Below are 27,119 nucleotides of genomic sequence, written 5' to 3'. Positions count from 1 at the left end.
CAAGTCAATCTGTCCCGATCACGCTTAAAAGTCATCATCAAAATCCAATTTCTCACAATTTCACTCAGAGATTTCTATCTATAGAAGTTAAAGTAGAGCCACTATTACATAAATTATTGTATACTCTTCTCAGTTGGCCATCTCAAATCAAATATGTGTGTATGTTGTTTCGATGGTGTTTTGGGATATATATAAATACTACAGAAAATTGGCTTTTATTAAAGTTAGCTGTCAAAACACTTGCATTCTTTACAAAGATCAGCTTCCATGTCTTGTCAGAGTTATGACCAGAGATTACATATATCTGGACGTTGTGATTGGAGGTCAAGTTAAAAAAGTGTCATTTTCTAAATTATATTCCGAATAATACCAAATAATATATCTTTATATTCAGGCCTGGATAAAACTTCCCATGTCCTATCTTTAAGTTACCTATGTCATCGTCCTTCCCTTTTAACCAGTTTAACACGTTAACAGACCCAGCGTTGAAGCTTCATGTGCCTCTGATTGGCTGATAAGATTTTGTTTTTAAGACAAGATAAGATAAACCTTTATTAGTCCCACAACAGGGAAATTTACATCGTTCCAGCAGCGATGACACACTGCACATCAGGGATTGCAATTTTTCTTCTGGGAATAAAACACAGCACATGTTAAGCAGGAGCACTGGATGTTTATCGGCCGTAACAATTGGCACAGGGTCTGAGTGGCTAAACTACACACCCTTTGTAAGCAACGTGCTTATTTTTGAACACTTTGTAGACAAAAACAGCAGGAGACTAATGGATTGATAGGATTTGGTCTAAAAAAAACCCTCCTCTGACAGGCTGTGTAATCTGGCGGAGGGTTGTGCCGGGGTTCAGAGATCAGGTATAAAGGAGCGCGGCGCCAGTGACAGATGCTTACGCACACACTGCACAACACCGGGGTGACAGAGACTGATTTCAGGCAAGACGAGACGAAGGAAGCTCGACCCCCGAAACTAAGGAGAAGGTGAGTGAGCCGACCTGGAGGGACAGAGGTCTGGAGGAAAAGACTGAAAAGTCATATTTGGGGGCCATTAATGTGTATAGATGTAGAGATATTGCGCAGACCCCATTTTCAGAAATATCTTGAGTGAAATTACTTGAGACAGGAATGAATGATGTCACTCTTATTGGGCCCCTGGGAATATAGTATGTACAGTATGTATTACGATACAATTTACTCTAGTACCATATATCATAGATACCATAGAATACCATAGAAAAACTACTGATACAATATAATACATTCATATTTCTATGGTTTTTCTATGTTTTCTTTCAAAGGTAATATACAGAATATGACAGTTGCAGTATTGTGTTATGGTACTGTGATGATCTTATATTTGGTGTTTCTGTATTTCAATACATAACCACACCATGGTACTTATTCATTTTAATGAATCATATTTCAAAAATAACTAGCAACACTTGACAGAATTCTTACAGGTATAATAGTTTTTGATATACTGATATAGCCTACAATTGTATTGAAATATTGCAGTATGTAAACAATGAATTTATAAATGTACTGTCGATAGTATTATAGTAATACTATAGATTGATACTATGGATTGAAACTAAAATATTAACATAAGTCAGCAATGAATAATTAACATACGATCACATTTTTATGGTAATTCTATAGTAAGTGAAGACCAACAATATTGTTAAAGTTGACTATAGCCATACTGCAGTGTGGGAAGGTCGAGCTGCCTTTATAGATTCATAGATTATATAAATTTAAAACGTTTGTTGTTGTTGTTGTTTGTTGTTTCTCCGCTGGGAGATATTTGAAGGGCCTCATCTTAACAGAGAGCCACGAAAAGCAGTAAAAAAAAGAATAATCATTTTGAATGACCAGTTAATATGAAGACACCGCCCAAAGCGGATTTCAAGGAATTATAAGGAATAATATAATAAGTCTCCTTTGTCTTTCCCATTTGCAGAAACCCCGAAACGCAGACATGTCAAAGTGAGTGCTGACTTGATGATACCACACCTCATTACACTTTAGACGCCATTGTACAACGTACACAAGCGCGCGGACGTAACGTGAAGGTTGGTTCGGGGCCAGACTAACCTGCCCGCAACACACAGAAAGCAGCTCAGAAGATAGGAGGAGGGGTCGCGACCTTCTAATCTAAGATCTTAGCAGCGGCTGCGAGGGGGTCGGCCGGCTTATAGGATATGGATGAATCCTGATTAAGACAGATAACGCGGATTTGATATCGCCAGAAAAGAGAGGAGAGGCGAGAAAGAGCAGCCTTAGACGGAGTCGGTGGCAAGCAACGGGGGAGATTACTGTTGCGTATATATTCGTTTGCGAAGGCGGGCCTGGGACAAAACTGATTTGGTGTGAGATTTCACGCCGGGCAAACTGTGCGTGGCCCCGAATCTGATGAGCCGGACGACAGATTTTCAGGAATCAAGTCAACGTCGCACAAAGTAAAAAGACACAAAAAAAGCCCAGACATCGTACACATTACATAAAAACACCATATTATATCATATTATACTACGGCCATACTACTCTGTGTCCAGATCAGACCACTGTGCCGACAGATGCCTTGTCGCCTTAATGACTAATCCACGGTCCATTTAGCGAGTGGTCGGGGGTTAGGGTGGACGCCTGGTGCTAATCTGAACCGACAACTGACGGTAAAATAATAAGTGTCAGAGCCCAACCAGGAGACCGATGAATTATCACAGCCGACGATGGGGAATCGACATCGAACGATGTTCCACGATCGTCGGGATTGTGGACGTGTTCCATCTCATCTCACGTTCCCTCCTCTCTTTACAGGGTTTTCAAGAAGGCCAGCGGCCACGAGAACGTAAGCGGCGCCTGCAAAAGAATAGCTGGATAGTAATAACTTATCGCTGCAAGCTCCTGAGAATGAAATCTCAAACAAGCCGATGTTTCTCTTTTATTTCACGCAGATCACCCTCTACTTGGGGAAGAGAGACTATGTGGACAACGTGGATTCAGTGGAAGCAGTCGGTGCGTATCAAATCGTTTGGTCCTTTTTTTTTGTCCGTGTTTGTGGACAATGATTGCATGTGCACGTATGGTATCGTCGGTTCTGCCATTTTCTTTCTCTCCCATCCGTAGAGGGCGTTCTCAAAGTGGACCCTGCTAATCTTAATGGCAGAAAAGGTACCTTCATCTCATCCTCCTCCCCTCGTCCTCGTCAAAATCAAATAGAAGCAATGCAGAATATCCTGCAAAATGGTTCAACCTGCCTCACACGCGCAAACTGTGGCGCCCGTTGCCTTTGCAGTGTATTTGTACCTCGCCTGCGCTTTCCGCTACGGAAGCGAGGAGCTGGACGTGATGGGCCTGTCCTTCAGGAGAGACATCTGGGTGAAGCGCATCCAGGTTTACCCACCGGAAGGACCGACCTCTGCCAAAACCCCCATGCAGGAATCCCTAATGAAGAAAGTTGGAGATCAGGGACATCCCTTCTCCTTCCAGGTCAGGGGAATGTCCCAAAATGTCATTTATCCGTTCACAATAATTTCCAATTCACTTCAATGGAAAAATAAAAATGTAAAAAAATATATATATAATGGGCGCCCGTTGTCTCCTGCCTCGCCTACAGATGCCCATGAACCTGCCGTGCTCCGTCTCATTGCAGCCTGGCCCGGGCGATGCCGGCAAGGTGCTTTTGCACACTTTTATTCCTCCCTCACGTCGCCATTACCCTTTTTTTTTTTTACCCCTTTGTAATTAGTATTGTAAGTAATTGTCAAAAATTGTCATTCCCTTGTTCCTTTGCAGGCTTGTGGTGTTGACTTCGAGGTTAAAGCCTACGTTGCCAATGACATCGAAAATCCAGATGAGGTCATCAAAAAGAAGTGTGTAGTATCTCATTGAATTGTAGATATAATGAAATATAAAAATAATAAAAAATTATATATAAAGTATATTCCAGTCATTATTTGTTGCAGGGTGACTGTGTTTGGCTTAATTCTCTCTGCTTGTGCTTCCTTTGGATCTCAGGGACACCTGTCGCCTAATAATCCGTAAAATTCAGTTTGCGCCAAACAACAACAAAACCGGACCAAGGGTAGAAATCTCCAAGCAGTTCATGATGTCCGATAAGCCTGTGCATCTGGAGATCGCGCTTGGAAAAGAGGTATCGTTAAGGAAAATGGAAAAACCGACAACCCCCAACACCTGTTACTAATGATGCACGTCTGCAAAGCCCCTGCCAATCAAACGTGTTCTATCGCCTCTCCTCAGATCTACTACCACGGAGAGCCGATCACAATCAAAGTCAAAGCCAACAATGAAACCACCAAGGTGGTGAACAAAATCAAGGTTTTCGGTGAGCATGACTATGGAAAAGAGGTTAACCGTGGAAATTGGCGTAAAAAAGTAGTGCGTACGGAGCAAGATATTCAGTATTAAAAGAGAGTGAAAAAAATGATTTGCTGTTCCTCTCTTTTGTGCTGCACAGTGGAGCAGACCGCAAGTGTAGTGCTTTACTCGTCCGACAACTACACCAAGCCTGTCTGCACTGAGGAGTTTGGGTAAGTCTTTAAGCAAAGGTTTTATGTTTTATTTTTATTTTTATTTTTTTTTTAAACGAGAACGTGCATCGTCAAATGTATTAGTGTAGCTCTTCATCGCAGCTACAGTCTGAAAGTGTTTTCCCCACAATGCCCCATGAGTCAAGACCAGTGACGCGTTTCAATTGACAATTTTAAAGCATTTTTTTTTTTTTTCCCCCATTTTATTTCCACACTCAGAGAAACCATCAATGCCAACTCAACATTCGAGAAGGAGTTCCAGCTGACCCCCCTGCTGGGAGACAACAAAGAGAAGCGCGGCATTGCCGTGGACGGACGGCTTAAGTACGAGGACACCAACCTGGCGTCCACTACCCTGTGAGTCCTCAAGAGTTCAGCGCAGTGACCTCTGACCCCAGGGGCACTTTTGCGCTCTGTTTAGCGTCGGTGATATAATATGTCTTATCGTCCCCTTATTATGGCTTTAAGGCAACGCTCTTATCCGCTGAACTATTCTGGTCCTCTCACAGGGGTCAAGGCGGGGATAAGGAGATGAGGGGAATTGTGATCTCCTACAAGGTCAAGGTCAACTTGATGGTGGGCAGCGGAGGGTAAGACCGACATCGATAACATTTTACTCTTTAACAGAACCCTACGCAGACTAAGACCGCGGTTTCGATTTTAATTACATTTTTTTATCCCGTCACCCACAGCCTGCTGGGCGGCCTGACAGCAAGGTAAGATGTAGATAGAATGGATGCATTACGCAATTGCATTCAAGATTCAAGAGGTTTATTCGTCACATACATATACATACGTTCATACATATATGCAGTTAAATGTCTTTGCAACGCACCCGGAGATTATGCACAAAAGTTACTCAACCGAACATAATAGCTAACCTTATTTCTTCCTAGTTGCTAACTGAAACTGACTCCTAAAACATACTGCAGTCAGTGAATAGAATCATATAAATAAAATAAGACTCAAAAAGATAATAAAAAGTGGGGGTACAAAATAGAAGGGAATAGAGTTATGTATTTATGCAAGTGATATCTAGAAAAGGCATTTTGTCGAAATAATAATACAGCGATGCTTATATGTGTATCGAACGTTTTTATTTTTTTTTCCTTCACACTTTCAGCGATGTCACAGCAGAGGTTCCCCTCATTCTGATGTCTCCCAAGCCGGCAGGTGGGTGGAAAAAAAAAAACGCTCGGTGTGGATCCAGCCCCAAAAAGATAGAGCTGAGACTAAACTAATATAAACTAATTTTTATTTTTTTTATGCTCTCGCCCCTTTTGCTGCGCTCCATGTATCATCTCATCGCTCAATAATGAGCAGAAGTGTAAGTTTCACAGACAGCATTTGAAGGGAAATGTGTTTTGTGTGCGCTTGTTGGGAAGAGGTGGGAAGAAAACAGGAAATCCTAACTTTAGTAAGAGAGTACAAACAGAAGTAGTGAGGAAGAAAATTACTTGGGTAATATATTGTAATTGCTTTACGAAACCACCACCCTGTGTATTTGGGGGAACGCGATCCTTTGAGTTGACATTTGGAAATAATCCATTTCTAAATAAACAAAAGAATAAAGCATTTTGAGTTTGTATGCATTAGTGGCGATTGCACTGTTCACCAAACTGCAGCATATTCAAGAGGTTTATTCGTCATATGAGCATAGACATAGAAATGCTTTGCCGTGACCGGCTCTGGAGTTCAATTCTGTAATTTGAAGCTTGTTTTTGGAATGACGTTAAAATATCGTTCAGTATTTGTAGTTTTGAAAATCGCAAAGTGCAATACTTTGTTTGAAAAGAACTTGAATAGAAGTAGTAGTAGAAGTACTGCCTTTTAGTTATACTCAATAAAACTGGGTTTGTACTCAATAACAGTCAATCAATCAATAACAGACACTCAATACTTTCCACCTCTGCCGCTGGGACGTGGCGCCGGTGCTGTGAACGTGACGTGTGTGTGACTCACCTCGATGCTTTTCTCCCGTCTGTCTGTGTACCTTGTGAAAACGCAGCTGACTGGAATAAAAGCATCTGTAGTTCAGGTGAGGCCTCCTCCGGTGCAACATCCCGCGAGATGTTCAACGTTGCAGAGGTCTGGTCCGTCCCCCGAAATCTCTTAAAGTTAATTTCTGTGTAAAAAAATGAAAGGTTTAGTTGTTTGACAGATCACTGCTACATGTAAGTGTGAAACTACAGTGGTACCTCGACTTACCACTGTAATTCGTTCTATAAGGACGGTTGTATGTTAAAACAGTCGTATGGCGTAGCAATTTTTCCTATATAAATTATGAAATCATGAAGGGTGAAAATAAACAAAATACACAGCACAAACACAGTAAATATGAAAAAAATATCTAAGCCACGAACTACGTGCACACACGATGTAGGTCGCCCGCTGACTGACTGCTGACTGACTGCTGACTGGCCACCGACGCGCCAACTGCAAATTTCCACGGTCAAATCTTGGAGCAGTCGGTCGCAAGTCAATACAAATTTTCGCGACTATCACTACTCGTATCTTGGATCAGTCGTAAGTTGAGGTACTATAATAGTATGATAAACATCTTTTTTTTTTTTTTCATCCAAAAGCCCTTTTGTGAAGCATGCTAGAAATAGTTTCTTAGTGGATGAAAAAATGTGCAAATATTCTTGGATAAATGTGATGGTACCAAAGATTTGTGGCTGATCTTGCTGTTTTTGTTTGTTTTTGTTTTGTTTTTTTTTCCACTTCATGACTCCAGATCCGATATCACACTTGAGTAGTGGAGCCACTTGGAAAAGATATACTCGACACAAAACAACGATAAAAGGAACTCAACATCAGCAAAGTGGCATTAATCGTTGCACTCATTACAAATACAGTATTTCTTCGTCATTTTTTTACTTTAGCTACTATTGTCAGAATGACAAAGACCCGTTTGTTGGCCAGCGGCCCCTTACAGGAGCCTGGTTCGAAAAGCGATTTGACCCCTTAGTTTTGTTTCATTTTCTTCTCAGTTTGAACTGTGCTGTAGTATACAATATAGATGCTGTATTAGTTCAATATCTTCTTTGCTGAATTATAGGAGACTGATTGTGACACCATGTGATCAATGCCTTAGAAACCCCCTGAAAGTGAAATTTTTTGGAGAATAAATCCTCTTGCCCCACCTTTACTTCCTTTCTTGATTATCATTTGCTGACGTCAAGTCGAGGAAGGTGATTTGGAAAGAGTTTGTTTATACTGTTTACTTTGAATCTGAATATTAAATACAAATGATTATACCCTGTGATACAACACACGTTTTCTCCAAACAGACGGTATTGTTAAAATTTGCCAGATTAAAACCGGATTAAAACAATCGGTCAAAAAGTAGGTGACTATGAAACAATGACTATGAGGTGATCATCGCCTTTAACTTTGTTATTGAATCAACGAAGGAATTAACAGCCTTGCATACAGAGTGCAACGCATTTCAGGAAACTTCCCTAAAAATTGGAGAATCGTCAGCAAAGCCATACTCGGCATCATCATGAATTCATAAAGTTTGGTGTTTTTAGGAGCATATGATGTGCATTGGATGTCAAGTAGATCGACAATATAATATAGAACTAGAGGAAGAATTTGAATAAAAGAAAAGAGAGGTAGTATTAATACAGGTGGAAAGAATTTGATCCACATTATAATCGAATTATATAGCTACCTAATAATATAATCTATTTTATTAAAAAAAAAAAAAAAAAAAAAAAAAAATCTTGTCTGTCACACAATTCAAAGCTTTGGACTTTGGGATTTGGACTTTGGAGGAATAAACGTCACTGACGTATTGTTTTGCACTACGCAGCATTCATGTCGCGTGGGAGAGACGGGAACTACGCGCTTGGCGCTTGGAAACGCACGGTGTGTTTAGCGGCGTCTTTCGAGTGGGAAAATAGTACTCGGAGCTTTGCTTCGTACCGCGATTTCTCCCACCAGACTCAAACAACACGGGAATGGCCTACAGCAGCGGAAAAGAGTGGATAAAACACGCATGCATGAATGTTGTACAAAATACGTTTCAATTCCACGGCTGAAGTTGGCTCCTTACTCGTCAAGTCCTTATTTGAAATTTTCAGTCCACCTTATATGGCCGCACTAACGTTATTTGGCCTGTAGGTGGCTCTATTGAGTAACTTCTCTCTGTCCTGTACTGTAGAGGCCTCGACTGAGTGATTTCCAAAAACTCATCCGTTATGAGTACTCTGTATACAAAAAAAAATAAACAAACAGTGAATGTCCAGGGTGAATGGTCAATTGAATATCTATTTTAAAAAATCGAAAAGCTACTATATGAAGCAACCAGAAACACAACTTGACAAGATGGACTGTAATTAAATGAGAAAGGAAAATAGTGCAAATAGTGTGCACTTTAAGCATAATTTTCATGCTTTACTATATGATTTTTAATTAAGAATTTTATTATGAATGACATTTTTATTATTAACCTGGTATGCAGACTGCTGTGTCATTGCAATTTTTCCATAATTGACATTTCTATTATTAAGCTTTGAACATGGCATGTCAGACTGTACTGTCTCATTGTGTCACTGCATTTTTTCCATAATTGCTATGGCTCTCCCCCCTTACTTTCAAAACATCTCAACAATCTTATACTTGTGTATGACAAACAATATGACTATAGGTCAGAATCCAGAATGACAAAAGATTTTACTGTCCCAATGTTTTTTTTTTATGAATCTCTGAACATGGTATGCAGACTGTAGTCTCATCTTGTCTATTTCTCCTCCAATTGATAAGGCCCTCCACCGTTATTTCAAAAGTTCCTCAAAATGTGACACTCATGTATGACATAGAATTTAATGTAATACCAGCTATTACGAAATATAAGATCTTTTCCTGTATTTCCATTTAGTATTTCTATTTAATCTGATATAAGTCATGTTCTGCATTAAAGGGAAAAGACAAAAATTTGTGTTTTTAGCTGTGTGTATGTCAATAGGCAGCATATATTTGAAAATAAATATCGAGCAGGAATGAAGCCATTTTACTCTGGATGTACAAGAGAAGATACATGATTCCTTAACCTGTTGATAGCACCCTGGCAATGATTGTCTCCACATCAAGTGAACGTTGACAAAGTGGAGCAGCCTAATCAACAACCCCACCCGCTCACCCCACGCTATCTGTGTTTCTGTGTTTTTATGTGGTGTTACAGTTTGAAGGTAATAACACAGACAGCAACACCAAAAGCAACTGTACAGATATGGCAATTTGTTGAAAGAGAACTTGGAAAGGACTTGCGTAGCTATAGAGCACGTGGAAACAAACTGTTCAGCGTCAGTTTCTATTTTACATGTTAAACAATCATTTTACTACATAAACCTCCTATAGTTTGACTGCTTCTCATTTAACTTAAATGAGAAGCAGGGATTCGATTAAAATAAGTAATTCAATAGCTTTCCCTAATTATTTTTAAAAGCACTATATTGGTTGTGTAACAACACAGGCACGACACTGCATCACAGCATGGAAAGGCAACCGCTCTGTCCCGGACCGGACGGCACCGCAGAGGGCGGTGAAAACTGCCCAGCGCAAAGACGGTTCCTCACTCGCCACCATTGTGGCTGTCCAGCTCAAACGAGGTCAGCGGAGGGTGCGCAGCATGGCCAGGGACAGCCCTCACCCCAGTAGTAGCTTTTCAATTTTATATATATATATATATATATATATATATATATATATACACACACACACACACACACACAAACCGTCATTGTTCAATTCCAATGACGGCCAATGTTTGTTTGTTTTATTTTTCTTCAGAGTACTGAGTATCATAACAGATCAGTCATTTTGGAAATCCCTCAGTAGAGGCCTCGACTCAGGACAGCGATAAGTCACTCAACAGAGCCACCTACAGGCCAAATAACGTTATTGCGGCCATTTAAGGTGGACTTTTAAGTTGGTGGAAACGTTGTAATAGCCGGCGAACAGAGCCAACTTCAGCCTCGCTTTTCAAATGTTGGATTTATGTGACCTTTACGCATAGAGCGCGTACTGCAATAGAGGACAAACCAATGTATATCCGTTGCCTGTTTATTCATGGGATATGTGTTTATCCTTTAACAATTATTTAAGCTCTGCGACGCCAATTTACCTCGCCTGTAGCTGCTGTGCTTTGTCAAAGCATGCACCCCCCCCCCCCAAGTTGCCACGGGCAAGCGACGCGTTTAACTATTCCCACGGGACTTGAACGCAGCACGGTCCGTGTCCGACGTGTCTGCGCTTCCGCCGTTGGCCGCCGCGTGGCGCCGTTTGCCCCCCTCCCTCCCTTCCCCCTCGAGCTCGGCGCAACGAACGGCACCATCTCGTCCCGGATCCAGCAGCATCCGTAGCGGACATACCGGCCGTTTATCTCTGGATAAAAAAAAAAAAACAAAAAACAAAAACAAGACAAAAATGTCAACCACGACCGGCGGCGGAGAGTTCGGCAACCCTCTCCGAAAGTTCAAGCTCGTCTTCCTGGGCGAGCAGAGCGGTGAGCATGGGCTGCGGTTCCGGTCTGACGCGAAGCGTTTGTGGGGAAGAAATGGCTAACGGCTAACGTAGCCGATAGGATAACAGCGTCGCTTCTACGGCTAATCTGTCGGTCTTGTTCAAATAAAACATGGAAGGCGGCCGACGCTGGCGTCGACATGGGGCCGTGGGTACAAACGTCTGTGTATACCTCCAATGTATATTCCCTCTCAACACGTGGATTTTGGGGTGAAATCATTGTATTTCTCAGTCATAATTGACGCGGTGGGTGTTAGCTTGCTTGCTAGCTCGCTCGCCCGCTTGGGGCTGCGTCCTGCAGAGCCACGTCGGCCAGTGGGCGTGGCCAGTCCCCCCCCCCCCATCCACCCCCATCCACCACCCTCGCAAACAACAGCACCGATTCTGGTTCTGGCCGTAGTGAGAGTCCTTGGCGTGTTGCTCTGCGTGTGATGGCTCCTCCAGCCCCGGTGCCAGAGCGAGGTGTTCATTATTGACATCGTCCGTTACAACCGTGGCTCCGCCCAAACTGCCAGCTCGGCGTGTGGGCTCAGTCCGTGACGCGGCGCCCTGCGGTGTCCGGACCCATCGCTCCCTGTTTTACCACCCGAAACAGTGTTGCGTCACTGTTTTGTTTGGATTGGAAATAATCGTTTAGGTCCGAAGTTCTTTCACACTGTACAGTATCAATTAGATGATCTGTTTAACTGTGTCTTGTGTCCATACAGTTGGGAAGACCTCACTGATCACAAGGTTCATGTATGACAGTTTTGACAACACATATCAGGTAAAAAAAAAAAAATGCTTAAAGTGTGTGTGTGTGTGTGTGTGTGTGTGTGTGTGTGTGTGTGTGTGTGTGTGTGCGCGTGTGTGTGTCACCTTGGTCAGTGGCTTTTCAATATAGGGTCTGGGGACCCCCAGGGGACTTATCCCCCGCATTATCATTAATAGTTGTAACTTTACCAGTAGAGTTGGTATGTACAGTAAGTCTCTTGGTTTCAGTGTTACCTCCCCAACATTAGCATAGACAGGTATGCAAGTTTGGGACGAAATCATATCTAAGAATAAAAATCTTCTCAGATTGGGGTCCCAGGGATGGAATCTTATGAAACAGCGCCCGTGGCCTTAAATTGACGGTCCTTGATTTGGAAAAAGGTTGAGAATCACTGACCTGGAACACCCAAGTCCTAGGGCTTTTGTTTGATATTGGAATCATGGACTCCGCAGAGGTCTAAATGTGAACCTGATGATTTCACAGGCAACCATTGGCATCGACTTCTTGTCAAAAACCATGTACCTAGAAGATCGAACAGTAAGTTCTAAATTTCATTGTATTTAATATAAAAACCATAAAATATGTGCCTTTCAACAATCCATGCTGTGTTAATGCATCATATTTAATTACCTTATTTTGTTAATGTTTTGATTATGTTTTAGTGCAATCAGGGTCCGAAATTATTTTGTGCCTCACCCGCATTGTTGGCATGTTGAATTTGAATTTGCTTTTGCCTTTCACACTTGAGGAACAAAGCACAGGCCACGATGCTGTCACATGGCTGAGTCATCATCAAAATACCAGGGAAACGTCTTCCCCGATGTTTCTCGCCTCTTTATTTGTCATCGTTTTCCTTTCGGTGACTCGATGTCCCCGAGGTAATATTGAGGTAGAGCGGCGTTCAGAGGCCTGTGTTGTGTTCTTTAATTTGGTTCAATCCCACTACATGGGTGTCTACGCTGGGCAGTGAAGGCCAAATCCTTCTGCTGACGCCCATTCACAGTTTATGAATTAACATTGTGATTTTTAGGCGAGCATTTGGAAGTTAGGGTCTGAGGAAAAAGCCGCCGACTAGAGCAAATCCTCACCCGCACTTGCCACTACACGGTTGTTCATTTCGGACCCTGAGTTCAACTATCACTTGTAGTTGTTTTTTTGTTGTTGTTTTTTTTTTTTTTGTTTTGTTTTGTTTTCTTTGAATCCCTCGGCTGTGTCATAAACTCCACCCGTTCCCACGTTCTATGCTCGGCTGGCCACAGATTCGGCTGCAGCTTTGGGATACAGCCGGACAGGAACGTTTCCGCAGCCTCATCCCCAGTTACATCCGCGACTCCGCTGCTGCTGTGGTGGTTTATGATATAGCCAGTAGGTATCGCGGCCGTGCCTCGCATTCTTGCCCTTCTGATAGTCCGATGAAGGGCGGATAAACAGAATTGACAAAGCCCTGAAATTCTACCGGACAGTGGAAGGAGCACTTCTTAGCTATTCTCTCAGTCTTTGCGTGGTTTATGCAAATAGAGAAAGTTTCAACGGTTCTCTAGAGCTACAAGTTCAGTGCTCTTGAGACGTTAAGGCTTCCTTAATGCTGTTACTTATGGGGGACGTCTAATCAACAATCATAGAAAAAAATATAAATAAAAAATCAATAAGGAAAAAAATCATCCCCCGTTATATTAATAATCCTTTGGCTTTGCAGTTAATAAATCGTGCATGTCCTATTTGAGGAAAATCAATCAGTCACCCTCCGATATTCCCGGCACCTTTTGGCGTTGGACTAATTTCCCCTTTTCCTCCCTGAAAGGCCGTTTGCATCCCCCGTTTCCTCGCTTTCAAATTCTTTTCACTCTTCCTATTTTCCATTCTCTTGTTCCCCCTCGTTGTCTCCCGCTGTTTGTACTTTTCCTTTCTCCGTTCTAATCCTCAGGTCCGGCTCCAGCTTTGGGACACTGCCGGACAGGAGCGTTTCCGTAGCCTAATTCCCAGCTACATCCGTGACTCCACCATCGCTGTGGTAGTTTATGATATCACCAGTGAGTCAGGGCTGCACCCGAAACTAACTGTAGGGGAACAGAGTTATTCCAGCGTAGTGTGGGCCTTTTTTTTTTAATAACTGTCTATTTGGGAAATACGGACATTTATTTTATTTATTTTTTTGTTACTTGTCTTCTTCCTTGAAACTTCTCCGACTCCAAATTCCTGCTTACTAACGGTCGGCTACTGTGTCTTTTACATGACAGGAATGGCCTCTTACGCACACTTTAAGCTTTCTGTTCGTCTCAGCGTCGCTCCTGCTGTTTTTCGTGTAACGGCGCGTCTCCTCCTCCTCCTCCTCCTCCTCAGATCTTAATTCCTTCCAACAAACTTCAAAGTGGATCGACGACGTCAGAACGGAGAGAGGAAGTGACGTCATCATCATGCTCGTCGGCAACAAAACCGACTTGGCGGATAAACGGTACACGATTGCGTGAGATGTTGATCAGAGTTTGTTTTTTTGTTGTTGTTTTTTTTTTTTTTTTTATGATGGATTTCCACAGTGCATAGAATGTTGCAAAGTGTGATTTAAAGCTAAATGAAATGAGTGTCTCTAAAGTCTGCCGAAGCCCGGACCCCCTTTTCCTCCCCTCAGTGTATTTTTTACATTCCATCTATTTTTGACACTTCCTTCTTTTAGGTGTTACTGCATATTCCTGGATATTTTAAATCATTATCTTCTCACATTTATCACAATTTTAATTTCTTAGAATTTAACCTGTTTTTCTATCAGACTTCTATGCGATCTTATTATTTTTTTTGATTTGTATCCTTGTCGTTGGGTCTGTCTTCCCACATAGTTTTTGTTTTTTTTTCCTTTTTCTTTTTTTTAATGTTGTGTTTTTCCTTAACCCCCATGCCACCAACCCCCCTCCCCCACGCTTGTGGAACCATGGCAGGCAAGTTTCTGTTGAGGCGGCAGAGAGGAAAGCTCGCGAACTGAATGTGATGTACATAGAGACGAGCGCCAAGGCGGGTTATAACGTCAAACAGGTTGGTGCGCACTGGAAAAGCGTCTCAAAAGGTGTTCATTTCCCCGCAGGAGTTAGGATAGGGAGGTTGTTTTTTTTTTTTTGTTTGTTTTTGTTTTTTTTAATGTATCTCTGTGGATCGGAAGCTTTTGTCGAGTGAGTGCTTCTCTTTCTCCGACGGCCTCTGTCCTTCCCTCTCCCCTTCCCCTCTTCCTTTTGTCCGTCCGTAATAACGAAACTAATCTCTTCCTTTCAACCGAAACCCCAATCTTTCTCTCTCTCTCTCTCTCTCTTGTTGTTGTCGTTGTCGTCGTTGTCGTCGAGCCCCCCCCCCCCCCCTGTTCCTATCTCCTCCTCTCGCCCCTCTCTTTGGACTCTTTGTGACGTTTCCTTCTGTCCCGTCCGTCCGTCCCGTCTTCCCCCCCCCCCCCCCTCTCTGCTTTGACCTGAGCAGACAGATCACCACGGAGGAGGGCGAGCAGAGAGCTAAGGAACTCAATGTCATGTTCATTGAAACCAGCGCAAAAACTGGCTACAATGTCAAACAGGTAGAGATGCTGCTCCCTCAGCGTAGTTTAGCCGAGCGTGCCCTCCAAAGCTCACATTTTGTCGTTTGGGATTTTTTTTGTATATATATATATATATATATATACATATTATTTATTTTTTCTACCCCCCACACGGCTCCAGTGATTTGTCTTAACACTCCCGATTCATATGGAAAGTAACCAAATGTTCCTTCCTACAGCCTTTGCTTGTAGATGCTTCATCTTTGGTTTTTCGTGTTTGTTACAGGTCGACTGCTATCGCTTGTTTTTCTGTTCCGTCCGTCCGTCCGTCCGTCCCCCCCCCACCCCCGCCTTCACCCTAAATGTCACCCGTCAGTGTGTGTTGCATGTATTGCATTTAGTTAGTTCAAAGTGATTGCATTTTAGTCTTTATGCAAGTCAGAATTTTGCGCATTCTCTGCTATTGGCCCAGTAATATGCTCCTAACACTATACTTCAAATGTGCATTACAGAATGTTAGGAGGATAATTGCATCATGTAGCACAGTTACACTATCACTATTAGACTAATGATTGATATTTATGAAATCTCTTTGCATTGCCGGCATAATTTCACTTATTTGTTGTATTTATTCATTTAATCATTTTTGTTCTTAGTTGTTCCGTCGTGTTGCTGCAGCGTTGCCTGGGATGGACAGCACACCAGAGAAAAGCAAAGAAGACAGTATCCTTTTTAAAAAGACGTGGCACGATGTTATCTTCGTCACTCTTCCAGCGCATCTTATTTAAATTCAAGACATTTGTATTTACAGTATGTAACACATCGAACATGCTGGTCTCGTAAAGGACACGTAGCTGCCGAATGAATTTGTACAAACCTTCCTTAGGTCCGTGGGTCTCGTAATTCTCGAACGTTAATTTAGCGATTCATTCTTTCTGTCACTTTTAGGACACCGTAGCCGACAGGGATGGAAGGCCTGGCTTCAGTTTGGGTTAGTGGACAAAGGGGACGCATTTTGACCCCCGTGCGCCAGAGCTTTCCGTGTCTTCCCTTAGGGCTTGATTGTTTGCCCATACATCCTTTGAAATGTACAAATACAAGGGCGGCGTTTCTTAACTCGAGTCCTACCAGTGATCGACATCAAACTGGAGAAGCAGCCCGAGATGACGGTCACCGAGAGCAGCTGCTCCTGCTAGTAAACCTCGCCACTCCTCCTGCGACCTCCCTCGCTCCCACCAACAGCTTGTGTCTCAGTGGCGACTTGGCTTCACCCGTGGCACGCTGCCACCGGGGTGGAGGTCAACTCCCCCCCCCCCCCCTTTTCAACTCAGTGACTTTTCGGAGTAACCGTGTGGATGTGCTATTCTGTATCCAAACAGATTATCTGGGACAAACAACAAAAAAAGATAAAAAAAAAATATGTGGTTTAAAATGAAACATTAACACAAGGGGTAGGTTAATATGTTGACTTTTTATTTATAACTGCATGGCATTCGATAGGGTTGCAGCCTAACATAGCTACTCTTAAGTTATTGCATCGTTCCGAGCTGGAGTGCTATTGCTCTTGTCATTATTGTGAGGTAATACAACACGGGAGTACTCCAAATTATTCTGCAAGGTTGAGGTTTGAGCTCCTTGATGTTTTTGCTCTTTTACTTCCAATGGTGAGTTTGGACTATAAGAACAAAATAATAATATATATATATATATTATCATATACCACACACCAATCGTTTTGATTTACTGAGATCCAGTGAACTTAAGTTTCTGGACGATATCTTGCCATGCGACTCAAATTAAGCCTTTGTGTTGATCTTGTTGTTGGGACCATATGTTAGTATTTTTTTGTTTTGTTTTAAGGCATTTCACAGAACCTAAATTTGAAAACCCCACTTATGTGATTGAGCAATTTGCATGATTTCTACATTTTAGCAGTTGCCCACCAGGGGGTGCTGTAAAAGGGATAAAAACCATATACAGACGTGTTTTGGTCTTAAGGGAACCCATCACAAAATACATTATTCTTTTATACTAACCTGACACAATATTTGTCCATATCAAAAGTGTAGAACTGGTTATTGTAATGTTTAAATTAGCTGCACGCGCACGAACACTGTTGAGGAGGGAGATCTCCTAAAGTGCAAAATTCCCAAAAATCCAGCGTTGACTCTAAGTTGATATGAGACAGCCGTGTCCTTCATGACATTGATATTTGTGTTGATTACACTATTGCGGTAACATGCAGCATGCTCACCGTGCAGGATTTATATATGGTTAAGAACACAGATGCCTTGCTTGTTTGTTCACCAACGTTGTGCACTGAATCAAGCCACAATATTGTAAAAATTAAGAAGCCTGCCGACTAGCTCATGGCTTCACTAGTTGTTTTATAGAGCTGGCAGATAAGAGTTTGTCCTCAGATACAGCCAAATGCTTACTAACACCCTTGCTGTAAAAAGTTCAAAGAAGTTAGTTGAAGTAGCCTTTATTGCTAATGCCTGTGTGAGACTGTTGGTTTTATGTGTTTATTTATTTTGTAACTCAACAAGTGAATAACATGTACGCTTGACCAAAATTACAGACGCCGGCACGCATGTTGGAAATTAGTTATTTTATTTATTGTTTGCGTGCCTGCTGGGATCCTACCTAAAGACAACTTTTGCCCGGTGGTGTGTTTTTCCTCTTCTCCTGCCACTGCTGGAGGTCTTTTTGCAGCGTGTGTGTGTGTAGTCAATAGGTTGGTTTACAGTCACCGAAAGACACAACTCCTCCCTCGTCTCTAGAGACAGTGTATCACTAAACTTATTAGCCATATCACATCAAAACACAGTTGTGCATTCGCTGTAGCTTGTTTGAAATGTTAACATTTTCAGAGGATGGAAAATGTAAAGTATTTAATTACATCGAACAACAGTCATAACCATAGCAGCTCTTCTCTTTCTTGTCACTGACCGATTACTCTCTTCTGAAATGTGTGTCAATTTAAATATGCTGTCTACTCGTGTTTAGCAATGTTTGTGTGAATACTGTACTATTACTATCTGCTGTATAAAAAGGAAAGTTAATGAAACACCCAAATGTAGGCCTATCACATGGAATAAAAATAAAGATATTTCACCAAAGTCCATCTCTGCTCTGCTTTTCCTACTGAACTACCGATGTGAGGTATCATCCAAAAGTGATAAGTAATTATTTAGTCCCACTTACTTTTCAGATACTTATTTACTTTTCAGAGGTTCTGTTAAACATGGGTTTCTAGTATTTTAAAAAACGTATTCCTTTCCTCAATGTTAATTATCTAATGAGGGGTACATTATTAAATGTAATTTTTACAAAAAATATTTTAAGTGGCCGTCTTCCGTACGGGACGTCACAACACACCTGGGCCACGCCCCCTCTCTCGCGCGCACAGGCTGAAGCCCCGCCCACCCCGCCTGCCGAACACACCTGTACGGCAGTCGTTCAGGAATCCAGCCCAATAATCCAGCTCGACCGGACCGCGGATCAGTCGGTGCATTCACACGCATCAGCAGCAGAGGAGTTCCTCCAGACCTTCAGGAGGGAAACCCCCAAGAAGGGTTTTTTTTTTTAACTATTATCATTATTAATATTATATATCTTTTTAAAGCTACAGGATGTCTCAGCGTTCGGACATCTTGCCCGATGAAACCCTCTTCTCGAGCTTCAAAAACCTTTGCGTGACCATGGTCAACTGGAGAAACAAGTACGACAAGAACGGAATGCAGGTGTGGGTCGAGACGCCTCCCGCGACGCCGACGCAGGGACCGAGAGCCGGGTCTAAGATCCACATGATCAAGGTTGGTATCCGGTAGGAAGCCCCCGCCGCCGCCGCAACTACAACCGAACCGCCCATTAAAGCGACACGTGTCCCCCGATGTCTTAATGTCTTTTAGTGTAAAATGGCGATCAGAGACGTGTCGGCCGCGACCATGTACGACGTCCTCCACGACGGCCAGTACCGCAAAGAGTGGGACCTCAACATGACGGAGAGCTTCGACATCGCCCGCCTCTCCGCCAACGCCGACGTGGGATACTACTCATGTGAGTTGTACATTCAGAACATATTAGATATGTACATACAGAACATATTAGATATGTACATACAGAACATTTAGATATGTACATACAGAACATTTAGATATGTACATTCAGAACATATTTGATATGTACATTCAGAACATATGAGATAGGTACATACAGAACATATGAGATAGGTACATACAGAACATATGAGATATGTACATACAGAACATATGAGATAGGTACATACAGAACATATGAGATAGGTACATACAGAACATATTCGATTTGATTTCAATCGATCTCTGTTGTCCTTGTTGCGCAGTCAGGTAAAAGACAATTAACAAAAGAAAACAGGATGTGCCATCATAAACAGGACCATTTATTATAATACAACTTATAAATAAACTTTGAGACTAGGGCAGGAACATGAAACTAGGGCAGAGGTTTCAAACTACAGCCCGATTTTAATGTTACATGCACCATGATGTTAATATTGAAGAATCTGGCCCGCAAAATAATATATATTTTTTTAAATCAGATCACAATGCTTAGTTAATCCACACAAATCTACTCAATGTTTTTCAAAATACGAGACAGAATTAAATAGATCGTAAGAGAATCCTTGAATCTTGAATCTTAAGAGCTATTCCCAACAGGATGTTATTAGGCAGTTCAGAAAAACGAAACAAAAAAAAACCTGGGGATGAGGTGACGGGGAAAACAAATCAGTTTGTACTTTTAGAAGTGCTTTGCGTACGCATGTACAAAGTGGGAAAGACTAACTTTCGGCACGGTTTTGCTGGAACTCCCAACACTTGTTCAAACAAACTTTCGGGGCCTCAGGAGGGTGGCTCCACCCACTTAAACAGAGTGTCATGTTAGAATGTCGAGAATGCATCATCTGAGTGGTATTTTGAGCAAAAAAAAAAATTTAAAACTTGTTTTGGGGACCAACCTGGCCAGTGGTCCCCAGGTCATTTGAGTTTGAGACCGCTAATCTAAAGCCTAAGTCTGCCGGTGTACAAATAGAATACATCAACAATGCCGCTCTGCAGACATAAATGCATGCCAGCTAAAAAAAACCCAATAATAATAATCACCGGAGATCATTTTTAATTTTGTTCTTTTACAAACATTAGGCCTTTAAGTCATTAAATGGTCTTTAATTTGAATCTATGGGGTCTTGATTCCAACATGAACATTTCGGCTGATGGTTCTTTATTTATTGTTATTTATTTATCCATATATTTCATCAACATTAGTCAACACTCAGTCCTCGTTAGATTTATTCCGGTACCTACTCACTTACAGTGCTATCTGACGTCCAAAAAAAAAGTTTTCTTAAACCTTAGTTAAGTTATCACTTCCTCGTTGAAGTCCTGTTTGTTTATTGTTATGGATGAAACGAGGGGCCTGGTCCGGCGTGTTTAGAGTCCCAACAAGGGCGCTGCGGCTCCAAGGTGAGACCGCTCACGTTCTGAAAAAAAAAAAATGTTCTGCCTCTCAGGGCGCTGTCCCAGTCCCCTGAAGAGTCGGGACGTGGTCACGCTGCGTTCGTGGCAAGTGAGGGACGACGAGTACGTCATCGTCAACTTCTCAGTCAAGCACCCGGTACGTCGTGTTCCGCTCCGAACTCCTCTCGCAGCTGGAACGAAAGCCACCGCCGTCCCCGACCCGCCGGTTCCCCCCCGGGGCGGGGCGGCGCCTGTGACATCCGGGCTCGGCTCCCGGAGATGCGAGAATGCAGCTTGTTTATACAAAAATAAGTGAGATTTTTTTTGTTGGCTTCCAGAAATACCCTCCACGCAACAACCTGGTGAGAGCCATATCCATTCTCACCGGATACATGATCAAAGCCACGGGACCAGACAGCTGTTCCTTCACGTACCTGTCGCAGGCCGACCCCAAAGGTCAGACGTGGGACAAAACAATTCCCCCCAATCAAAAAAATATAATCTGCATCGGGGCATTTAGAGTGTTGATTTCTGATTTATTCAATCTCTTTTTGTGCTCAGGTTCTCTCCCAAAGTGGGTGGTTAACAGAGCAACTCAAGTTTTGGCTCCCAAGGTAGGTCGAAGTCGACGGTCATGCTTTGGGCAAACACTGTTTTGTTATGGAAATGATTAGAGCGTTCGCCGTCGAGTGCAAATTGGGAGTTGGTTTCAAGCCTCCGGAAAGACAATGGCTCTAGAAACACAACCCGCGGTCCCTGACAAAAGCAGTCAAGTCAGCCGGCGTTTCGGTGCCGGCGGAACTCGTTCCCCGGGTTCTTGTTTCTCCTCGGTCCTTTAAAAAAAAATAATAATAATAATAAAAAAAACAAAACCTGTTTAGATGACGGAGTACCGGCGCGCGTGGAACCCGGCGAGAATTGCGTCATCGATTTTTGAATAGGAAACCTTGACCCGTTCACAAATCATTCACAGCTTTCTCCGCAAACCAAAACCAGGCTCTTCGGCCATTGCATTACTGCTTTGGCATTCCGCACCGAAACTTGCTGACTGTAACCTTGCTCACGGGTTGTGATATAAAAATAATAACAATGAATATGTTTTTAATTATTTTTATTATTATTAATAATAGAAATAATAAAAATAATAATTATAGGGTTCTGGGACGTGACAAACGGAATACATTGAGATGAGATCGAAATAACTGGCGCCTGAGGATCTTAAAAAAACGAAATAAAAAGATTTCCAGACAGCTGAGCACACAGCGGCCGAACGGTTTTTTTTTTTTATCTCGACGCGTCGAGGCGTTTCGCTGAGGCGGAGCGTCCGGTCCCCCATCGCCGCACTAGATCTCTGACCCCCCCGCCTCCCCCCGTCCAGGTGATGAAGCGTTTGCACAAGGCGGGACAGAACTACCGCGAGTGGAAGCGACAGAACTCCCCGGGCCGGAAGCCCTGGCTGGCCGCCGAGCAGAGCGCCCTGCCCTCCATGGACCCGGCCGAGCTGTCCGTGCAGAGGGCCGACTCCCTGGAGAACGTGGACGAGAGCTCCCTGGCGGACGCCGAGGAGGGCGCGGGTGTTATTTATGATGAAGATGGCTGCTGAGCGCAAAGTGTGGGAGGAGGAGGAGGAGGAGATGATGATGATGAAGGCTCGTCAAGCGGGACTATAGGGGGATACAGTACTCGCATAAACTCGGTCAGACATGACACTAAAGTCCCGTGCTCATCAAGGGGACTTAATTTTTTTTGTTTTTTTATTTTTATATATATATATATTTCTCCTAATGTTGCCTTTCTGTTTAGAGCGAAAGAACGAAGTGTTTACAGCTGTGCGAGTCGGACGCAAATGAACACGGAGCGAGATGCCAATCTGATCACTCCGCCGTCGATAAGCTAAAGCACATCTCTCCAGTGTTGGCCCCCGTCTGCGCTTTCCCAACACCGCGTGACCGAGATGTGGAAATGGGGGCGAGGGGCTGCGGAATGGCACCGAAAAAAAAGATTTGGGAGTTGCGGCCGCGTGTAGCGCCGTATATACTGTATCGGTTGACATGACGAAGTACTTACAAATGGAAGGGAGTATCTTATAGTTACAGTGAACTGAAATATTGCATATACGCATATTTCTAAGTGTATTGTTTGAGATCACATTTAAATATATACTTACGCTGTTAACGTGTAACAAATCTTTGTGAATGAAAGTTGTAAGTCGTTTTCAGCCTAGATATTAGGTATACAGCTAAAAACTAGAAATATCAGAAAAAAGTGTCCAAATAGGCTTACAGCAAAAAAAAAACCAACCCTTATTCTCTACTGTCAATATGGGTTATCAACTGATTTTATTTTTATAGGTGCTTTATTTAATGGAAGGAATTTACTTTATTTGAGAAGAAAAACAAAAAAAACGACCTTTTTTTTAATCTTTGCATACAGGTCAATCATGCTTGAAGGTTTCCATATTAGTGTATTTATCAATTAGGTTCATGGAATTAATTTCAGTTCTACAGAAATGCATAAATAACCGTCGTTACAGGTCTTTACAGCCACACAAATTACTGTTTAACCTGGAGTAATTTTCTGTGACTTAATTCTCTCGTAGCATAATGTTGTTTTACCAGATGAAGGATTTTTAATTCTGATGTAATCGAATTATTGGAGGTTAATTTAACTTACAGCCGATGAAGTCACGACGGAGCAGAGGCCCTCAGATCAAGTTAAACAAGCTTAGCTCTCGAAACGATCCTTGTAAAAATATTTGTTTTTTTTTTTCTTTTCTTTTAATAAACCTCACAGGTTCTCCGTGTCTCTAACGACTTTGACTGTGTTTAAGTGTGACAGCCGATGTCAATGAAAATCTCAAGTGGAGTAACAAGTCCTGCTACTCTGAAGAGTTCACCAGCGTTCCTCACAAACATTCTTAAGCGGTCATAAAACCAGTTCTGGTTTAAATTTGCACAAAAACCTTAATCGGAGTTAATCAGCATTCATAATAATAAATTGATAAATACATCACCAAACAAAGCCAACCAATATTAAGTTAGTTTTATTTTGTACACAACAGGCTTTGTGATAAAAAGGAAGTGATAAAACAGGCTTCCTCTGCTTCTGCGAGCATTACAAAACTAGTTAAGACGGGGGGAAGACAAAAACAAGGCCATGTCAACATTCGTCAGCCATGTTGTTTAATGTCTTTAAATTGGCTCAATATACAGTACGTAAATATAACTCAACTCCAGGAAATGATGGTGAAATGTTAAGCCTATTGTCTTTGTCAGGCTGATTTTTAAGCATTTTTTAGAAGAATCAAGTTCATGTTAAGGAAATTGGCACAAGGAAAATACTTAAATCTCATATTTTCGGTTCATATGTCTTTATATTTGGCATCTAGAGTCAAAATGGTGAAAATTACCAATATTTGCATATTAAGGCAAGTTTTATAACATAGCACACCACTGAAATATATTTACACAGGTAGAACAGTGATACACTTAATATACAGTGATAAATCATTCATAACAAATATTCATAGTTGACTGTATCAAATCTCTTGTAACACACCACCTCTCTGTATACTTTCAACTTACTTAAGTTAAATTCTCTAAACCAATATCACCAAAATATTTTCCTGTACATTTGTTGTGCCTCCAGTTCGTGTATGTTACAGGACCTTGGTTCTGTCCAAATACATCTGGTCAGGATTATGGAAAATGGCCAAAATCACATTTTTGTATGGATTTCTCTTTTTGTATTAACATGCTACTGTAATCAAATCTAATCAAAATATAGTATGCAGCAGTAGCTTCTGTGTATGGGAGTTTGCTGAGCTTTCAAAACAAAACCATGAAAAAGAAACGAGGGTAAAAAACTAAACCAACATCTAACTGAGGTGTCGGTGTTAGTACTGGCGGTGAGAGACAAAATAATAATTTTAAACAGAGAAGTGAGTTTTTATCCTTCCGAGTGAAACAATGAGCCGGGCGGTTTAGTCACAGGTGAGCTATGTTGAAGTGGGAACTGAAAGGAGGCTGCAGCTGTGGGAGGATGACAACGACCAGACCGCCCCTGTCAGCCCAGCTGTGTATTGCTCATTTACCCCTTCCTTTTTTCCTGCTTCTTCCTCTTGACAAAGGATCTGCTGCCATCTAGTGGACGGTCCTCTCCTTCTGCCTCTGGTAATCTAGGAGGAAAAATGAGACTGAACTTCAGCGAGTCACACGGTGGGATAATCCAGTAGCTTGGTTTAGACATTGGAAAATACTCGGGTGTTAGGCATGCAGCCGCACCCAATCCATCCCAAAATGGTCAAATCTAGTTTTGTTTCACGAATCTGAAATTCAATGTTTGACCCCACTGCTCTGAAACCATCTGATAGACTTGATGATATGATAGATTTAATAGATATCACTGTACTAAGTTCGCTCAGTGAGTTACTAGTTCACTTCCTTCATACATGCAATAGATGCAATGCAAAACGTCCGACTGAAGATAAATATGTTGGATACACTTCATGCTCAGGCATACGCGCTTCCACCAGGAACGGTAAAAGCAATACTTACTGTAAGGAAAGAAGCGGACCCTCATCAGAATTTCTCGAGCAGTTTTCAGAATTTCCACAGCCTTAAGAAGTAGAAAAAAAACCAAAAACCCCAAATTAATTATATTTGAAAAAAATAAAAATAAATAAAAAATGGTTCCGGAGTAAAGTACTCCAATATTACACCAATATAACACATTAACAATAAGAGTATTACTTGAAGTACCACTTCAATTACCCTTGAGTGTTCTATGTCTTGAAAGTCCACCTCATTTACAGAAAGCACCTGGTCTCCTTCCTGCAGCCCGGCTCTGTGAGCGTCCGAGTCCGGAACCACCTGACAACATAGAAGACACACTTTATCCGCTTAAAACAACCAGCGTCAAAATGAACAATACCGCGTTAAACCATTCATTTTCTACGGATCATTGATGCTCAACCTGAGTAACATTGACCCAAATTCAAATACTTGACGCTCACGTTCACATTCACCCATTTAATGCTGATGTTTTCAAGTGCTTCCAACCAGAATGTGTTACTAGCAAGCAGCAAATGTCTCCTTAGGAATTTAAAAATATAAAATTTGTGTTACAATTGCTGGAAAAAATAACTGTGCTTAATGGGGATGCAAGGACTGAGGGATTTGGAGATCAAACCCCAACGTTATCGATGAACATAGCACTTTATTATTGTGTCTCCCACTCAAACAAAGACCCAGCTCAGGCAGGAAAGCAGCCCTGTGCACACATACTGTATGTACATAATCCGACACCAACTCCATGGTTGCACCGTCACCTTGGAAATGAATATTCCCAGCTGCGAGGCCTTGCCCCCTCGGATGTTGAACCCCAGCTGAGCCCCCGGGGGCTTCTTCAAAACTATTGTGCGCGGGAGGAACTGGGTCAGCTCATTGTTGTAGTCGGGGTGGTGGATCCGCTATATCAGACACATTAAATATATATATTTATATCAGCCTCCAGCATGGTGTTTATCAGGACTCTATAAATCATCTCTATGAAATCATCCAACTGCGGAGCTTGGCTTGTCGTACAGTTTCATTTGTTTGAAATTGAAACTGTTAAATCCGGCTTCTGGACTTTTTCTTCATCAATAGGAAGAGAGAAAATATTTCAAAATATCTGAGAAACTCACATTTCTCTATTTAAAGGATAGGTTTTATATTTTTCAATCCATGCCTCATTAAAATGTTTGTTGACATCATTTATAACTGTTCATAGCACAACTTATCTCAGCACTTTGTTTTTTAATGAAGGAATGTATGTATATTTATTAATATTGTGTTTATGCCTTAGAAAAATATTTAAAATCTCCTTTCGAAATTAGGAAACTGACATTATCATGATTATATGTGTTTGAGTGTATTTTTCTTTTTTCACATGTACTGAATAACAGTAATATCATTTGTATTTGAAACTACTTTTGCCAGGGCTACAGTAAGTTGTCAGTAGGAGGCGACGCAACTTCTTGTTTCTAGTGTTTGCCCGAATTAAGCCAAAAGAGCTGATTCGAAGCAGTGCAAATGAGTCAATACAACCCTGAAAAATCTGATAAAATGCATTATTTGCAACCATTTTTTCATCCTCATTGTAACTTAGAGATGCCTGACAATATAGCGAGCAGTGTTTTGAATAGGTAATCATTTTCAAAGGGCTCAAATGTTTGCCACATTGCATTTATGCGCATTTATGCAAGGAAGAGTTTTTCAATA

At 41.9% G+C, this 27,119-nt stretch overlaps 4 protein-coding genes across 6 annotated transcripts in view; 3 read left to right on the top strand and 1 right to left on the bottom strand.

The window, feature by feature from the left end:
• Positions 1 to 1,990: 1,990 nt before the first annotated feature.
• arr3b (arrestin 3b, retinal (X-arrestin)) lies at positions 1,991 to 9,758 on the top strand (the record flags this gene model as incomplete). Its single annotated transcript, XM_080008218.1, has 15 exons — positions 1,991 to 1,998; positions 2,830 to 2,860; positions 2,967 to 3,027; positions 3,139 to 3,183; positions 3,308 to 3,501; positions 3,629 to 3,688; positions 3,808 to 3,884; positions 4,030 to 4,165; positions 4,273 to 4,357; positions 4,490 to 4,562; positions 4,782 to 4,919; positions 5,072 to 5,152; positions 5,255 to 5,278; positions 5,686 to 5,735; positions 9,754 to 9,758. 15 exons carry the CDS (start codon positions 1,991 to 1,993, stop codon positions 9,756 to 9,758), a joined length of 1,068 nt encoding a protein of 355 aa, XP_079864344.1.
• Positions 9,759 to 10,902: 1,144 nt separating this feature from the next.
• On the top strand, positions 10,903 to 18,480 carry rab41 (RAB41, member RAS oncogene family). 3 transcript variants are annotated; one of them, XR_013844361.1, is made up of 8 exons: positions 10,903 to 11,076; positions 11,801 to 11,859; positions 12,331 to 12,384; positions 13,107 to 13,212; positions 14,188 to 14,299; positions 14,778 to 14,871; positions 15,304 to 15,397; positions 16,015 to 16,081. XR_013844361.1 is itself a non-coding variant. In XM_080008295.1 (8 exons), exons 1-8 carry the CDS (start codon positions 10,998 to 11,000, stop codon positions 16,552 to 16,554), a joined length of 636 nt encoding a protein of 211 aa, XP_079864421.1. In that variant the 5' UTR covers positions 10,903 to 10,997; the 3' UTR covers positions 16,555 to 18,480. The 3 variants fall into 3 exon arrangements, 2 of the variants coding, with proteins under 2 accessions (XP_079864421.1, XP_079864422.1); XM_080008295.1 differs by lacking the exons at positions 13,107 to 13,212; positions 15,304 to 15,397 and adding exons at positions 13,772 to 13,877; positions 16,490 to 18,480; XM_080008296.1 differs by lacking the exon at positions 15,304 to 15,397 and adding an exon at positions 16,490 to 18,480.
• A 474-nt stretch (positions 18,481 to 18,954) lies between these two features.
• On the top strand, positions 18,955 to 23,661 carry stard14 (START domain containing 14). Its single transcript, XM_080008294.1, has 6 exons — positions 18,955 to 19,176; positions 19,273 to 19,420; positions 20,910 to 21,013; positions 21,195 to 21,312; positions 21,418 to 21,470; positions 22,235 to 23,661. The coding sequence occupies exons 1-6, from the start codon at positions 18,994 to 18,996 to the stop codon at positions 22,457 to 22,459; spliced, it is 831 nt and encodes a 276-aa protein (XP_079864420.1). The 5' UTR covers positions 18,955 to 18,993; the 3' UTR covers positions 22,460 to 23,661.
• Positions 23,662 to 23,898: 237 nt separating this feature from the next.
• Positions 23,899 to 27,119, bottom strand: part of pdzd11 (PDZ domain containing 11) — a 5,450-nt gene continuing 2,229 nt past the window's right edge. Inside the window, exons 3-6 of the mRNA XM_080008297.1 lie at positions 26,186 to 26,326; positions 25,629 to 25,727; positions 25,413 to 25,473; positions 23,899 to 25,033 (exon numbers count right to left, since the gene is read on the bottom strand). Of these exons, the coding sequence (XP_079864423.1) occupies positions 24,999 to 25,033; positions 25,413 to 25,473; positions 25,629 to 25,727; positions 26,186 to 26,326 (336 nt within the window). The 3' untranslated portion in view covers positions 23,899 to 24,998. The remainder of the gene's footprint in view (positions 25,034 to 25,412; positions 25,474 to 25,628; positions 25,728 to 26,185; positions 26,327 to 27,119) is intronic.

This window comes from Zeus faber (genome assembly GCF_960531495.2).
Source record: "Zeus faber genome assembly, chromosome: 10".
NCBI lineage: Eukaryota > Metazoa > Chordata > Actinopteri > Zeiformes > Zeidae > Zeus > Zeus faber.
This window is presented reverse-complemented; position numbering and strand designations above follow the sequence as displayed.